Genomic DNA, 17,030 nt, shown 5'->3' with positions numbered 1-17,030 from the left:
ATAAACAATGAGCTCAAATGTTTCTCAAAGCTGCAGTTTTGAATCATATTGCCAATTGATAAAAGAGAGAACATGTAAAGTCTATTGCTAGTGAAGGTTGCCTGTAAGAAGCAAGTGCACTGTAAACAGTTAACTCACACACATACTGAACGATGTTATATTTGTTATTCTCATCGGATTTTGTCTAATGCTTAGTCCGTTTCTGTGTGTGTTACATTTTAATGTTGTGTCGTTGTTCTCCTCTTATATTTAATGCGTTTCCCTCAGTTTTAGTTTGTTACTCCGATTTTGTTTTTTGTCCATAGATTTACGAGTTTTGAACAGCGGTATACTACTGTTGCCCTTATTTCTTATCTTTCTAAAACACAAAATGCATTTAAAATTTATATATCTAGTGGATTAAATCATTTTCAACTGGACAGGTTAGTCCGTACTCAACGAAGATTCTGAGGTGTAAATACAGCAATTTTTGTCCATTTGTTATGGTGAACCTTAAGAATATAACATGAAAATCGTTTAAAAAAAGTAAAATTTTAAAAATACTGAACTCTGAGGAAAATTCAAAAAGGGAAGTCCCTAAATCAAATGGAAAAATCAAAAGTTCAAGTATATCAAACAAATGGATACTAACTGTCATATTCCTGACTTGGTACAGGCATTCTCATATGTAGTGGATTAAACCTGGTTTTAAAGCTAGCTATACCCCTTACTTGTATGCCAGTCGCATGAAATTCCCTTACATTGACAACAATGTGTGAACAAAGCAAAACATTTTTTTTTAATTTAGGTAGGATTTATTGATTTAACTGATGACCAATCATGATATAAACGCTGTTTTATTACAATTATGAAATGATTACTAAAATCTGAGCATGTATTTTCTTAACTTAAAAATAGAATAGAAGGCTTTAGAATTAGATTATAACTGGAACAAAACCATATAGAGAAAAGTTCGCCAATCAAAACATAATGAGACATTTATTAATACAAATCAAAATACATTGTTAACGTCTCCGTTGAGACATTATTAAGAATTGAACGATGTACAATCTGCGGGCGGAATGATTCTTACTACTTAATTGGAAGATATAACAGAGACGTGAATAAAAAAAGTTCGTTGATTGGTTAAAACAATTCAAACCTAAAAAATGTATTTCAATCCCATAGAGTATCGGGTTTATACTCTCTGTTTTAGCAATCAGATTTTGCATAATCACAAATCATGCTCTGGCCTTTGTTAGACTTGTATTATTTTAATTTTAGTTTCTTGTGTACAATTTGGAAATAAGTATGGCGTTCATTATCACTGAACTAGTATATATTTGTTTAGGGGCCAGCTGAAGGACGCCTCCGGGTGCGGGAATTTCTCGCTACATTGAAGACCTGTTGGTGACCTTCTGCTGTTGTTTTTTTTATTTGGTCGGGTTGTTATCTCTTTGACACATTCCCCATTTCCATTCTCAATTTTATGTCGATACACAAGTAACCTTTATCTACAAATTGCCGAAAATCCTAATGTTTTGTAAAATCGCACATGATTGTTTCACATTCAATCCAGTCGCTCACTGTTACGTTCATTTTATAAATGAAAAACATAAGAAAACTTGAACATGGTTATGATATTTCATGATGAGAGAAAGGTTACGATCCGCTCCACTCCTTTCATTTCTTGTTTAATGCTTCGCCAAATGTACAGTCTCTATATCCAACCCTGTTATCAACTCCACACTGAAGAGAGTTGAGTGGTACCATTGGTCAAGAATAATGTATTCCGGAATGGGTGTGAATTTTATCGACCGTTAGATGACGCCACATTGTTATCACAAATGTTGGCTCAATCTGCCAAGAATTGAGAGGAGGGGATTGGATCGTAACCCTTGCCTAGCGAAGATGTAAAAACATAGGTTCCACAAGAAACACACTAAGTTATGTTACAATTCAATCGTATATATCCTCAACATTGACTGCCGATCATATGGTAAACAGCATGGGTACAATGTTCAGGTACGCAAGAGTCAATAAAAATATCATTGTCACAATAGTATGCTGAATTTTGTTTATTGAAATGTTTTATCGCTGCTTGTTGGTCAATGCTATCGATGTCATAGCTTTCGTCTTGTATGCTTGGCGGTATAAAATCTATATATGGCTCACTTGGAGCCAACCCACTGTCAGAGACAGTATGTAAATTAAACTCTATTTCTTCGTTAAAACCTGTCCAAAAATGTCGCGCATCAATACATTCTATCTCTGGATAAATTGATTTTAGCCATGACTCCTTTGTTGTCAATGCAGTATCAGGATTATATTCCATGGCTTCGTTAAATGCCTTCATAAAGTCCCTACCCTCTTTAGACGTTAGAATATCAATATCAGGTTGGTTGCAAAACTGGTTAAAATCGTCTTCCCATGGATGAAAATCATTTATATGACACAAAAATCCATAAAACTGCTTTACTAGCAGATACTGATGTTTGTTGCAAAGATCAAAAGGAACCTGCATATTTGTACTATGCCCAAACTGGACAAGAATGGTCCTTTTTGATATGTCAGAATCACCAATTGAACTATTTAATACAGTTTCAATGCATTTCATAAAAACACTGTCACAATGTTGTTTATATGCCGACTCTACCCACTGTGAATACTGATAAACTGAAGACTTTGATAAAATGAATACAATATGATCTGATTTATTAACGGTATTGTCGATCCAGATATTTTTATTCTTAGTCTGGGACCAGGGAAAGAAAAAAACATTGAGTTTACAAGATTCTTGAAGGAACATTACGAAAGACTTCACCAATGTGTTATGTCGATCGTCATCATCTGCCGATACAACAGCAACTATCTTTGACCTTTTATTTAAGGCTGAAAAAAACAACCAATTATCAATTTTCACTTCAATTGAGAAAATTATTAACATATTTATCCTGTCATTCTATTTCCAATCTTCGTTTAGGGGAAGAAGCTGGTATGGTATACTGTTCGATCATTATTTAGTATTCTATGTTCAGGGGAGATAGTCAGGAAGATACACTGTAATCGTAGCATAATCATCATTGACGAAGTACATTTTTAAAGCCGTCCTGAAAATCTTTGTTGGTAATATTAAATTGAACATTATTTATTGTTGATTTAATGTGTTATTTACGTTTACCCCATGTCTCATTTTATAAATAGTAATCAATAAGAGGCGTAGAATTAGTCGCAATTTTGTTTTTTTGTATTCAAGTATATCTCGAAACATTTCATGACCTCCATATTTCGAGTAAAGGATGAATAACTCATTGTAGACCTCTTGATATATTTCAGAACCTCTATAATTCGAAATTCAGGACATCTTAAAAATATTTCAGGACCTCTACAAATTTTCATTATCTTCTTGATTATAATAATTGTAACGAAATCTGAGACTCATGAACTGAAATTAGTGTTTACCGATATATGTTACATATCAAAACCCACAATGTACTATGCGGCATAGAAATACCATTCTAAAAATACCGAATTGAAATATAAAATTGGACGAGGTTTGACATACCTTTATCTTTACCTTTAACATCTGTATTATTGACATTTACATCAATGTTGGAATTTCTGTTTTCTGAAATTGTAAAAGAAAACCAATATGCAACTTAATGTAAGTTATAACATGTTCTACATCAACCCCTGGCATTCAGTTGAATAATAATTTGCTGGCAGGGTGATATAAGACATTAGTGTAAGTGAGAGAGCAGGGACTTTACTGTTCGAAAAGTAAAAATTTGAATAGTAAAGGAAGCCTGCATGCTATATAAAAAAAAAGTTTTCAACAGACAGTCACTTAAGTTAAATGCCTTGATGGTGAATTGGCCCTTCCTTTGTAGTTTGACGTCTCTTCTCTGTTGCATACATTTACACTAGAAACAGTTTGTCCCTTGTTTACATTATTCTTTTTCTGTTGGTTTGTGGTTTGGATGCTTTTCTGTCAAAATTACGTTCAAATTAATGACTTACCTTTATAGAATTTGTAACTTCCAACGATTACAATTATTGCTAAGAGGAACGTAATAAACCCGAGAACACTTGGTAAAATATGCTGATTAGGTGTTTTACTCATATCAGGGCTTAAAACTGCTCGAATTGGGTCTGGTGAAGTTCGTTGTAGTCTCTCAATTCTTCTTGTTAAAGGCATGTCACCTTTGAAAGGAAAAGTCTCACATTAAACACTGAAAATTAAGTTTAATAAACAGTCCCTGATATTACCAACACCTTTTAAGATTTCTAACTAATAATTTTTCGAACATTTAGCAAATGAAATATTATCACGAAAATTGCTACAATTTGAGAATTAGGGTCTAACCAGTGGACATTGATTGTTTTCCCTAATTTATATATTTGTCAAGTAATGGTAGCTGTAAACATATTATTTATTCAAGTGCATGAAATGAACTAGCATAAATACGTCTTGAACAGTTTTATTAAGAATGATATTTAAAAGAAATTATTTAAAGTAAAACTTGTCAATTCTAGAGTATACCTAATATTATTTTTTTGGGTTAAATTTGACGTATTATTTGACTTTTAAAACTTTTTCTAAATTAAGACTTATTACCTTTTTGTTTTTATGAAAAAGCATTGCTTTGTAAAAATATCTTTCGATGTATTAAATTCGAATGCTGTATATATTATGGTGTTGACAGTTCAATCTATACTTGATATGCACAAAAAGTATGTATATTGTGTCAATATTTGTACCTGTCGTCGGCACAATAATAACAGAAGTTCTTGTCCGTATACACTGTCCACAATAGTTTCTTTTGGATTTACAAGTACAGTTGTCATCAAATGGCTGAACCTTAAATAGATCATACGTTATGTCTAATGATTTGTATTTTTATTTTAGGAGACAAAGCCATTTCATTTTCATGTTTTTATTACATTCCTACATATAAAATATCATAAATTTCTATTAAGGCGGGCGGTAGTATAGGATACAAAATTTAGGGGTTAACGGGATACGCAGTATCATAGGTACTTATCAACGTTGTGTTTGTTTGATACATTTTACGCGGTTCTGTACTTTTACATCACGCCATTGTGTATTGTGGTATTGTACATTTTGTATTCTTGTCTTTCATTTTTTGCTAATGTGCTTTGTCTGTATGCCTTTTTGTGCTTCCTTGTTACCTATTTGTTTGTTTTATAGAAAGTCTAATAAAAATGTTGACTGCTGTACCCCTATTTGTGAAAGTTTAACCTATTGTGTCTGTTTGATTTTTTCACACATCGTTGACAATATAATGAAATTTGATGCGACTGCCATACAAGTCAGAGGTTTGGCTAGCTTTAAAACCAGTTTTAATCCACCTTTTTCTTCATAATAATTGTCTGTACCAAGTCAGGAATATGACAGTTGTTAGTCATTCGTTTGATTTGTTTGAGCTTTTGATTTTGACATTTCATTACGGATTTTCCTTATTTTAATTTTCATAGGAGTTCAGTTTTTTGTGATTTTACATTTGCATGCATATTTAACAACCTATGGCTCAGTTAGAGTGTTTTTACATTTTCACTTTACAATACCCTTATTTCTCTGAACAACTTTCTTGTGCAGGATTCTGAATATACTTGTTTTACCGTAAGCAAAGTACGAGACAAACCTAATTTGTTAACATTGCAAAACAAAACTAAAAAATATATAAAGTCGTTGAATGATAATTAAGATTACTGTGAGGGAATGTTCAACTCGACCGCTCCAATAAGAAACTGAAAGAAATTCGAAGTTCCATTAAATTTTGTTCGACTTGCACATTTTCCATTTCAAACAAATGTTTTAAATGTTGGAACAACTTTTTGGAATTTTTGGTCCTAAATGCTCCTCGAATTTGTACTTGTTTGGCTTTATAACTATTTTGATATGAGCGTCACTGATGAGTCTTATGTAGACGAAAGGCGCGTTTGGTATATTAAATTACAATCCTGGTACCTTTGATAACTATTAAAACAAATTATGCTGTATGATTCAGGAAGAAAACAACAGTAAGGATTATGTTTATAAGATGATGACTAACAAAACTGACAGTATATAACGATACATCGAAAAGGAAGTGAGAAATAGTATAAACAGCTTAATATCTTACTTTTTCTTTAGTTAAGTAACATTATTAACTAAAACCTACCAAAATCCTGTATCGTCCAGGTTTAACATTTAGAAAAGTGTAGTGTACCTGAAAATATAATTTCTTATTAGATACGTGTGCCTGAAAATACATTAAAACACATAATTCAACAGAAACATTGAAAATGATTTAAAAAGTGAAATCTGAATTGCTACAGTCGTACGGTCATCAAACAGTATAAACAAAAAGTAAGGATAATACGAACAGCATCTGATACAAGCCTTTGTCAAAATAAATGAAAAGAGAAATTAATTATTTGAAAATGGAGATTACGGTCTTTTTAGACTGGTGTACGTTGGATTGACCGTTTGCGAGTTTTATTCCTTCATTCAAAGTTTTTTTGAAAGCCTGGATATATACCCCTGGAAAAACGTATTGCAACACTTCCTTTTCAAACAATGTAAAATGACATGATTGTAAAATGTGTATAATCTGGATTTTACCAAACACTTTGAATCTGTCCATGTTTTAAAATTAAATTCGTTGTATTATCTTTCTTTTCACTTTCTGTATCAGATGTTTAGTTTGCAGTAAAAATTACTTTTATAAAATGTCGGTATAAAAGACATGACAAAGCTTGAATAACTTTGTCAGTATAGCCCTTATGATGCGTCTCTCAAGCCTTAATTTTACCTGAAAGGTAAGTTAATAACCAAAATTCAATTTAAAACCATCAAGGAGTTAAAAGTATTTGGTAAAGCGCAAATTGTACATTTTCTACAATCATGTCATTTTACATTGTTTTCAATGGAAGTGTTGCAATACATTTCACCATGCTTATACATATAATCCTCTTCAATAAATGACGAATTATAAAACTTTTACCTGGGATACCCTGCTCTCTTCTGTAACGTTTCTATCTTCGAAATCTGTTTCTTCCACTGACTTGATTTTTTCTAACGACACAATATACTGTGAGAATTTGTATTCCACAGGAGCGGCAACAAACCATATCCTTATGTACATATCATCGATATTATTGAAGTAAGAAATGGTTGTTATCCAGTCCGATGATGCGTTCGTCAAACCTATTATTTAACAAGCAACAATTATAATACAATTGCATTCTGAATTTTCTATTTATTGGGAGTAACATAACAACACCGAAACATCTAAACAGGAAGTCTTAGTATATTTAAGGACAGGTCTGGTTACATTCAGATCAATATAACTTATATTTTTTTTGTTATCTTATTTGGGGGTCTATTGTTCTCCAATCCTTTATTTTTCACGATTATGGTCTTTAAGTATTCTTGAATAATTTTCTTTCATTATCACTGAACTAGTATATAAATTGTTTAACCCTTTAACGTTCCTATCGGTCAATCTGACCGATACGTTAAATTTGGGGAGTAGTAGTTTGCATGAAGTTTGACTTACATCTAGAAATTGACAATGAGGGTCGGTTGAAGACAAAACTTTACGACAAAAGAGATGATTTCAGCTTTCCAATTGTGAACTTTCCATTTCTAAGTAGCAACATTCCAGCAGCACCTGCATACGGGGTATATATCTCCCAATTGATACGATATTCCCGTGCTTGCATTTCCTATCATGATTTTCTTGATAGAGGGTTACTGCTCACAAGGAAGCTATTAAACCAAGAGTTCCAAATGGTAAAGTTGAAATCATCCCTTCGTAAATTTTACGGACGACATCACGAGTTGGTTGACCGTTATGGAATAACCGTTTCACAAATGATATCGGATATGTTCCTTACGTCGTAACTACAATCCCCTTCCCTTTCATGAATTTGACCTACCGAATTAGACTATTTACCGGATTTGTAATCACATAAGCAACACGACGGGTGCCGCATGTGGAGCAGGATCTGCTTACCCTTCCGGAGCACCTGAGATCACCCCTAGTTTTTGGTGGGGTTCGTGTTGTTTATTCTTTAGTTTTCTATGTTGGGATGTGGGATGTGTACTATTGTTTTTCTGTTTGTCTTTTTCATTTTTAGCCATGGCGTTGTCAGTTGTTTTAGATTTACGAGTTTGACTGTCCCTTTGGTGTCTTTCGTCCCTCTTTTGGTATCGTTGACAATTTTTGACGTACATATGTGGTTGTGGGCTCAAATTAATGACCAGAATACCACCAACTTGATTTTTTGTGTCTGAAACCAACAAAATGCAATGCATTATGACAATTTGCACTATATTGACAAGAATATTTTGGGGGAAAACTATTTTATTTTTATTTTCAAAAAGAATATTTTCACAAAATGTCACACGACAAATTGTTGCTGTTTTTTGTTGTAAAATGACAATTTTGATAACTGTGCCGTGATCATTTACAAGAATACTATTAAAACTGTAAGTAAAACCCATACGCATACAAAAAAACTGATTCATAGAGTATCAACACTGAAACAAATCTCAAATTACAAGGAATTTTCATGTTTTGTTTTGTCAGTTTGTATAGCAAAAGGGATGAGAACATCTAAAATGTGTTAAAAATTGTTAGCCAAGTCGGAATAGCAATAACAAATCTTTGTTTCTTTAGTGTCTGGTAATGAGGATGTTGGATATCGTATCGCTAAGATATAGGAATAGTGACATATAGACGAAAAAACGAACATTTCTGAAGAACTTTATTACATATTTGCTTGGAAAAAAAATAATTTTCAAAAACTAGCTTCTTAAGAAAAAGAAGTTGGATTATGTTCTCCCAAAATTCAATTCTAGTCTTACAGAGAAGGTGACTTATATGCTAAAATTTCATTTGTTTTCCAATGGTTTATGTGGCTCAGTGGAAAGATGCACAGTCTTACACCCGAATGATCGCGTGTTCAAACCTCACTGCCGGAGGGTGAAAAAATAAATTCCTATATTAAATGAAACTTAACTTAACTTAAAAACTTATATATCTTGATATTTCTACCAATCAAACATCTTTCTGTATAAAGTTTTCACCGATAACGTTTCCAAAAGTCTTCATGCATTAATTTAACACTAAAACTATGTTCTATTTTTGTCACTAAATGTCTGTAAAAACGCTTTTCCGCTTGAATTGTACATTTTTGTCACTTTAATTCAGCATGTCACGTGACTTTTGAGAGATATCACGTGACCAACGTAAGAATTATTTTCCTTAAATCAAGTTTTCCTGAAACCTTGGTCAATTATCTATCAGATGAGTCTAACTTGTCCTTTGAGTGAGCTTTTTATCGAAATGTGCAATTGATTGAAAACAGATATCCTTTATCCGGGTAGAAAAGGTAAAAATCCTTGAATGTTACAGGGTTAAGGACCAGCTGAAAGACGCCTCCGGATGCGGGAATTTCTCGCTGCATTGAAGACCTGTTGGTGACCTTCTGTCGTTATCTTCTCTATGGGCGGGTTGTTGTCTCTTTGACACATTCCCCATTTCCATTCTCAATTTTATTTAATAGAAGCAACACTAGTATACCACTGTTCGACAGCCATACATCGATTTAGAGAAAACAAATCCGAGTTACAAACTAAAACTGAAAACACAGCAAATATAAGGGGAAAACAAATCCAAGCGACAATGCAAAACACACACAGAAATAACATACAAGATAACAATTGCCATTTGACTACTAGTATCTATTATTTATATCTTGTGCACGTTATGTGCTTGTTGATGAATCCTGTTTCATATCCTCATGAATAATGAAATAATGCTATCAATGATTATCTATCTTCGTTCTTTTGTTTTTTGTTTTAAAGGTGGATATGTGTGACAGATAATTGTCTAATTGAAAAAGATGCCATATCTCCTTATCTTTATTATACAGGGATTGTTTTGTCATGAATCATATCAGCATTTCCTTTTTCTTCCACTTTTGACGAACTTCACCTACCCCATTTCCATTTTCCAGTTCTACCATTTCTTATCAGACTTGTATCAAGTTCGCTCTCAGGTGGTTTTGGTAGAGTCCATGATGTAATGAGAAAATCTTTATCTCCATTCAGAGGCCATAATTTGATTTTAAATTTCAAATTATTCTGAAAAAAAGAAGGAGGTATAGTAAGGGTATTGATGTAAGTGAAAAACATGATCAATTAGTTAGCAAATGAGTTGAAATGACAAACATACAAGGAGTTTCTCCGATATCTTAGCGATTTATAGAAAAGTTGCACGGTAGTTGGACTTTGATTAAATAGCAGATGCATTCGACCTCATTGAGAAACACATCTCTGAACAAAATATATGCATGTATGTAACATTTACAAAATAAATTATAAGATTCGAACAATTGAAAGTAGTGAAATATGTCTTTACATAGATACTAGTTTAATGTCCGTCAACATATCTCTAAACAAGATGGCGGCTATACTTCTGTTGGTTGGCTATTAGTTTCCGGCGAGGTTATCATCAGCCAATCAGCCAATACTTGGGTACTGGCATGAAAGTACCAATTTTTGGAATTAACTAAAATAAAGTAATCTTCCAATAGTGCACAACTGTGATTGCTTGCCGGCTTTGACTACTTTTTGTCCATCAGGGTTTTTAACAACTGAAGCATTAGTTATTTAAATCACATTTCGAGAAGTCTTATATAACAAAGGTTATTACAATTACAGTACAGTCTTGCTTTGATCATCAAAAATGTGAAAACATGTTCAGTTCAAACCACCATTTGTGGTTAAAATTTCAGGTATCAAGTCAGGAATATGGCCGTTGTTATCATTGTTGACATTTGAACATCGATACTTCTGTTGCCTTTAATTACTTTGTCTGGGTAAAGTGGTTAATAGTTAATGGTTCAGATAAAATTGGTTATTAGATAACGGCACAATTGTATTTTGATACCTACATTTCTATGGGTGCGGTCTAAGGTAGAATTATTTATTTCAATATCAGTATAGTGTTGCTTTGATTAACAAAACATGTTGTCTTGGTAATATTGGATTATCGTTGATCTAATCAACGAGATTGATATTATCGCTTGAGCCCGTACAGTGAAAGTGAGAAAAGCAATTGAGTTGGGACAACCAACGATAATCAGTTGATCGCTATTTTACATATGACCACGTTGTTAATTTCTTTGATACGTCCTTTGTTTTTAGCGAACTCTACTGTGCTGAGAAAGGAAATTATCAGTCAGTTAGATCAAAGGGAAATTTCGTAAAATAGTGATAAAATTATTGGTTATTAGATAACAGTTCAATTGTACTCTGATACTTACATCCCTATGAGTGTGGTCTAAGATAGCATTGTCTATTACAATAATGATACATTTTCTCAGGTTTGTGTCCAAATCTTCGTAGTTTAAGTGGAATCCTCTGACATTTTGTATACCTAAGAACAAAGACAACCAGTGCAAACTTTATTGACTAAAATGAACTATTGGATATGGAAGGCTGTTGGATTCAAAGACGACTTATCTACACCCAAAAAGAAAACGAAATATGAAAAAAGAAGAGGAAATGAAAAATTAAGAAGAAAAATTAGAATAAAGTAGCCCTTTTTCCGTGAATGAGGGTATAAAAGAAATGTTTTATCATGGAAATAATCTTCATTACTTTTATGATCTAGATATAAGAATAGTTAAAAGTTACTGTGTACTCACAATCCACTACTTTATAAATGCAGCATCGGCCTTATGAGACGGTATATTACATTTGTAAGCATAGCCAATACATTTACGTGAATACGTTTGCGCGTTACTTTTAAATCCTTTTAAGTCCTTTGACAGTCAGACCAAGGTAAAGTACAAGTAGCTTATACTAATTTATTAATTCAACTTTTTTCCAACTATTATAATTTCTTTTTATACTTATCAAGCATCTAAAAATTAAAAATTCTGAATATCAGAAACCGTTTGCTTAATGAAAGCACAAAACACAAAATACTATTGGTACGTAGATGTCGAGAATAAAATTGCTCAATGCAGTGATTGAGTATGGAATTATGACATGCTGTTTTTAGTATGTCCACAATCTGCTTACGGTAATTATGCAAAAAAAAAACTAAGAGAACAAATCGGGAGCCTGTAATTCAGTAGTTGCCCTTTGAGTATGTGTTACATATTTGTTTTTCGTTCATAAGTCCGTTAGTTTTCTTGTTTGAATTGTTTTACAGTCTTGTCTTGGCCTCTTATAGCTGACTATGGGGTTTGGGCATTGCTCATTGTTGAAGGCCGTACGGTGACCTGTAGTTGTTAATGTATGTGTCATTTTGGTCTCTTGTGGTCAGTTGTCTCATTGGCAATAACACCTCATCTACTTTTTTATATAAGGAATCTGCTGAAATATCTTTCGAATTATTCATGGTGCATTGCCATGAAATATCCCTTGACTCAAACATTCTGTTGACATGGAAAGTAATGCCATCGTACATAACTGATTTTTTTTTCTCCGACTTTTTTTTTTATATAAGAAACACTCTACGTTTGTGCCTTGATACATTATTTTACAAACTGAATTAAATATAACTTCAGCGATTATTTTTTGGTTAAATAAGGAAACAGAATGCTTTTAACTTTGTAATACCCGCAATTAAGTTAGGACCTCGATAACACTTGTTAATTTTTCTTACTGGAAATGATTAAATCTGACTTGTTTTTATCCAACTAGTTAACATACTATACCTGTTCTAGGAGGTTGAACTACTACTAGAAATCCAGGATAGAATAGGGTTGTATTTAAGTACTCTTCTTGTATTGGTATTAACTGCAAGTCATGTGGTTTTGCTGCCCAATATTTTTGTCCATATAGATCTCGATATTTAGTTGACAAAACATTGTCTCTGCAGTCTGATAAAATGAGAATAATTGTGGCATTACTTTAAAAATGAAAGCTAACTGGACATTTTTGATAGTTAAAAAATCCAAACAGATATTATACAAAAGAAGGACGACAGATACCAAAGGGACAGTCAAACTCGTAAATCTAAAACAAACTGACAACGCCATGGCTAAAAATGAAAAAGACAAACAGAAAAACAATAGTACACATGACACAACATAGAAAACTAAAGAATAAACAACACGAACCCCACCAAAAACTAGGGGTGATCTCAGGTGCTCCGGAAGGGTAAGCAGATCCTGCTCCACATGCGGCACCCGTCATGTTGCTTATGTGATTACAACTCCGGTAAATAGTCTAATTCGGTAGGTCAAATTCATGAAAGGGAAGGGGATTGTAGTTACGACGTAAGGAACATATCCGATATCATTTGTGAAACGGTTATTCCATAACGGTCAACCAACTCGTGATGACGTCCGTAAAACTTAGGAAGGGATGATTTCAACTTCACCATTATACAACATTCAATTTCAAAAATTCCGATTGAATTTTATGTGCAGTATCACATCATGCTTAACATTATTACCAACTTGTATTTGTAAGATAAGTTTGTGAATGATATCTGATAATATACACTTTTTAGTGTAATTTGTCATTTTTTAATTGTTTTTAATATTACTTAATTTTTGTTTGGGTTGATTTGTGTGTTTTTTTTAGCGGTAAACTATCCTAGAAAATTGTTTTTAATGTGCGTTTGGTTCTTTTCCTGTAGCTATCGATATGCATATGTATATATATTTTGATTTTAACGAAGTTTTAATTATAGCTTTTTGACTTTTCTGGTATCTCGATAACAGGTATTTTTGTGTACGTCCGAATTCCGCAAAATTAACCTTCAAAACAAGATCACTAAACTGAATAATTGCGTGGTTTTCCTTTATTATCTCGAATCAAATTTCATTGCATTCATTTAATATAATGTGATCGGTATTAAAAATAGAGTCACTTCTCAAGGAAATTTGAAGCTACTATGAATATCGAATAATAAGTCTATGATTTATATAACATCAATTTATGAATGATAAAAATAAAAACACGTAAAAAACACTGCTTTTGAAAACAAAATGAATAACTGTCAAAACATGAAGTTGCTACATATCTTATAATGTGACAGTAGTAGTTGTTCATTTGTGGAATTTGACAAAACAAAAATCGAAAACATCATGCTGGATCTCCTTTCCTTTCCGTAGCACCGTAGCACCTAAGATCACACTTTGTTTTGGCAGGATTCTAGTGGGTTTTTAGTTTAAATTGTTATATTGTGTATACAGTTATTTGTCTCTACCTTTCTGTCAGTTTATTTTCGATTTCTTTTGTAATATCCCCCTTCTTTAAAAAAAAATATGATAATGACCTAATCCAGATAAATGGAAAATGATTTATTTATTGTTAATATGGAAAATACTTACTTTCTTTTTCGTACTTTGTGGCTTTGCATTTGACTTTAAGGGCCTAAAATAAGTTAAAAGTTTCAATGTATGAAAAAAGGTGAATATCATTTATGTTTTAACAATACCAGGCAATAGTACACCCAATTAATTTGAACTATGGTAAATAGTGGTCTCATTGATTATCATACCAAATCTCCTTATTTTCATATAATAGTTAGAGTATATTTGTAGACCTGAATATGTCAATATGTCATTTTTACTATCTTTCCAAACTTATTGTTGGGTGGTGAATCAAAGCAAAAAAAAAGTATATATGTGTTATTACTACTGCTTGGTAAATAAATCGACATATCTTTTACAAACAAAATAAACAGAAAAGTGTAAAGACCAATATATAATACATCAAATGTATAAAAAAAAGTCTTGAATTATCGAAATGTGAAACTTTTGTCAAAATGTTTTTGAATTAAGGAGCATTTTATGCTCCCTTTGAATTGAAATGTGGCCATTCACAAGATGCATAGACGTGCACTATCATGACTTTATATAGATAGAGACAAAAATGCATCATAAAACAACCAACAAGTTAACTCAATTATAAGATTAATGTATAAAGAATTTATGACTTACTGAGCTATCTAGTTGTGATTCACATGCCAATTGGAAGCAACTTGTATATCGTATACACGACAATAAGAATAATACACTGAGGCACCACATGTCTTCATTGCAGCTAGGTATTCCGAGTGGCATGTCCACATCCCATAATGTCAAATGTTTACACAATAATGATTTGTAATTCTATACTTCATCATATCATTGACGAAAAAAAAAATGTATTGCTTGAATAAAAAGTAACTTTAATCTAAAATTCACAATTGCTTTTCACACAACTTTCAGATCAAAATGATATATAGGATGACATTTCATTACGTTTAAGCTTTTAGTTCAGTAAATATTTAAGAGAATAAAGGTACATCGTAACATCACGATAATTTGAAACCAAATATTTTTTCACGGGTATTGGGTTCAAGATTTAACCATACACAATAGTATGTATCTGAACAAGTACAACAGAGAAAATAGTTATTATTGATGCATACATAATGTAAAAGTTTATGTTGTCAGAAAAAATCCTGAATTTGACACATGTGCGCATAAAAAAAGTAATGGAGGTTTTATTATCTTTAAATGACTTTGTTTTTTACTATGGTGAACGTCATTATATTCTTTCCTGTTATTTTTCTAAAACTTTTTATTTCATTTATAATACAAAAGCGTTGAAACAATTGCCAGTTATATTCTATTCCATATGCAATAAGGACCTCTCTTTTCATATAGTTTATCTACGAGTAATATTTGCACTTTCACCTTTTACCTACGATTATTTTCATTGTATATTTCACTTTACTTTTAAGAAACTCAAACTTCGCGCTTTTGGTTTGGTTAACATCAGAAGTAACTTTGTCTGATAAAACAATACCAGGGATATATCTATTAAACCCGATATCTTTTTAGTGTTTATATGATTAAACTAATGAGTAGTGTGAGTCTTAAGTTAAAATCAATTAAATCAACGTTGAGAGTCTATGTCAAATTTTTGATGCAACGGAAATTATTGGTTTTTTTTTAAACATTCAATCAAATTAAACTTTTAAATTCTAAAGTTATGAATGCCATTAAGTCAGATTCTACTATTTACTGTCTTAAATAATTTTCAACGTTAATTTATTTCACTTTCATAACAATAACCTAACAATGACAGAGTAAACTAAACTAGACATGTTAGATATAAACGGGAAAACAAAGTTTTAAGCGAAAACACCAACATGCCAAAAAAAAAAGATCTAATTGGTAACTGTAATAACTGACTTTATATATGATTGCCTATATATTTATTTCAACCGTATCCGTGTGGACGCAATCGTGAGTTGCTTCACCGTTATGTTCTTACATGAGCCACACGATGTATGCCAATATGTAGCAGGATCTGCACACCCCCTACAGAGCATTTGAAGTCGTCCCTGTGTTGTAAGAGTTCATGTTGGTGAGCCTTATTTTTATGTGTTATAAAAAAAGAAGATGTGGTATGATTTCCAATGAGACAACTGTCCATAATAGACCAACATGACACCGCTATAGGTCACCTCCAGCAATGAGCACAGTTCATACCGCATAGTCAGCTATAAAAGGCCGCGATAAAACAATGTAAAACAATTCAAACGAGAAAACAAACGGCCTTATTTTAAATTAAAAAAATGAGCGAAAAACAAATATGTTTCACAAAAATAAACGACAACCACTGAATTACAGGCTCCTGACTAGAAACAGGCACATACATATATAATGTGTCGGGGTTAAACATGTTAGCGGGATCCCAACCTTCCCCCTAACCTTAGACAGTGGTATAACAGTACAACATAAGAACGAACTATAAAAATCAGTTGAAAAAGGCTTAACTCATCAGATGGACAAAAATACAATTGAACGTGGCCGGGTACTTGTACATCCCGACAACAAAAAGACATTAGGAACAGATCTGAGAGTACTCGCAGTTATCTGACAGCTAGTTCAAAGCCACTAACAACTAATAAAATCATGCATCTAAGACTAAACTATCAATCCATACACATCCAACATCCAATGGATAGTGTAAAGACGTCATAAACAGTCTGAGAAAAGACATGACCTTGTGC

At 32.4% G+C, this 17,030-nt stretch overlaps 1 protein-coding gene across 1 annotated transcript; it reads right to left on the bottom strand.

The window, feature by feature from the left end:
• Positions 1 to 873: 873 nt before the first annotated feature.
• On the bottom strand, positions 874 to 15,126 carry LOC134695464 (uncharacterized). The gene is made up of 11 exons (XM_063556734.1): positions 14,965 to 15,126; positions 14,353 to 14,395; positions 12,727 to 12,891; positions 11,323 to 11,435; positions 9,994 to 10,138; positions 6,990 to 7,192; positions 6,165 to 6,212; positions 4,741 to 4,840; positions 4,000 to 4,182; positions 3,545 to 3,607; positions 874 to 2,871 (listed from the first exon to the last, which is right to left on the bottom strand). Exons 1-11 carry the CDS (start codon positions 15,085 to 15,087, stop codon positions 1,955 to 1,957), a joined length of 2,103 nt encoding a protein of 700 aa, XP_063412804.1. The 5' UTR covers positions 15,088 to 15,126; the 3' UTR covers positions 874 to 1,954.
• Positions 15,127 to 17,030: the final 1,904 nt, after the last annotated feature.

This window comes from Mytilus trossulus, chromosome 1 (assembly GCF_036588685.1).
Source record: "Mytilus trossulus isolate FHL-02 chromosome 1, PNRI_Mtr1.1.1.hap1, whole genome shotgun sequence".
NCBI lineage: Eukaryota > Metazoa > Mollusca > Bivalvia > Mytilida > Mytilidae > Mytilus > Mytilus trossulus.
The sequence above is the reverse complement of the archived record's forward strand: the minus strand, read 5'-3'. Positions and strand labels throughout refer to the sequence as shown.

Excerpts from the sequence above, each read along its gene's own strand:
- LOC134695464 (XM_063556734.1), bottom strand. The coding sequence starts at position 15,087 with ATGCCACTCGGAATACCTAGCTGCAATGAAGACATGTGGTGCCTCAGT. Across the intron at positions 10,139-11,322 it reads TAGACCACACTCATAGGGAT|AATAATTTGAAATTTAAAAT; the intron begins GTAAGTATCAGA and ends TCTTTTTTTCAG. Across the intron at positions 2,872-3,544 it reads TGTTAAAGGTAAAGATAAAG|CCTTAAATAAAAGGTCAAAG; the intron begins GTATGTCAAACC and ends TGTTTTTTTCAG.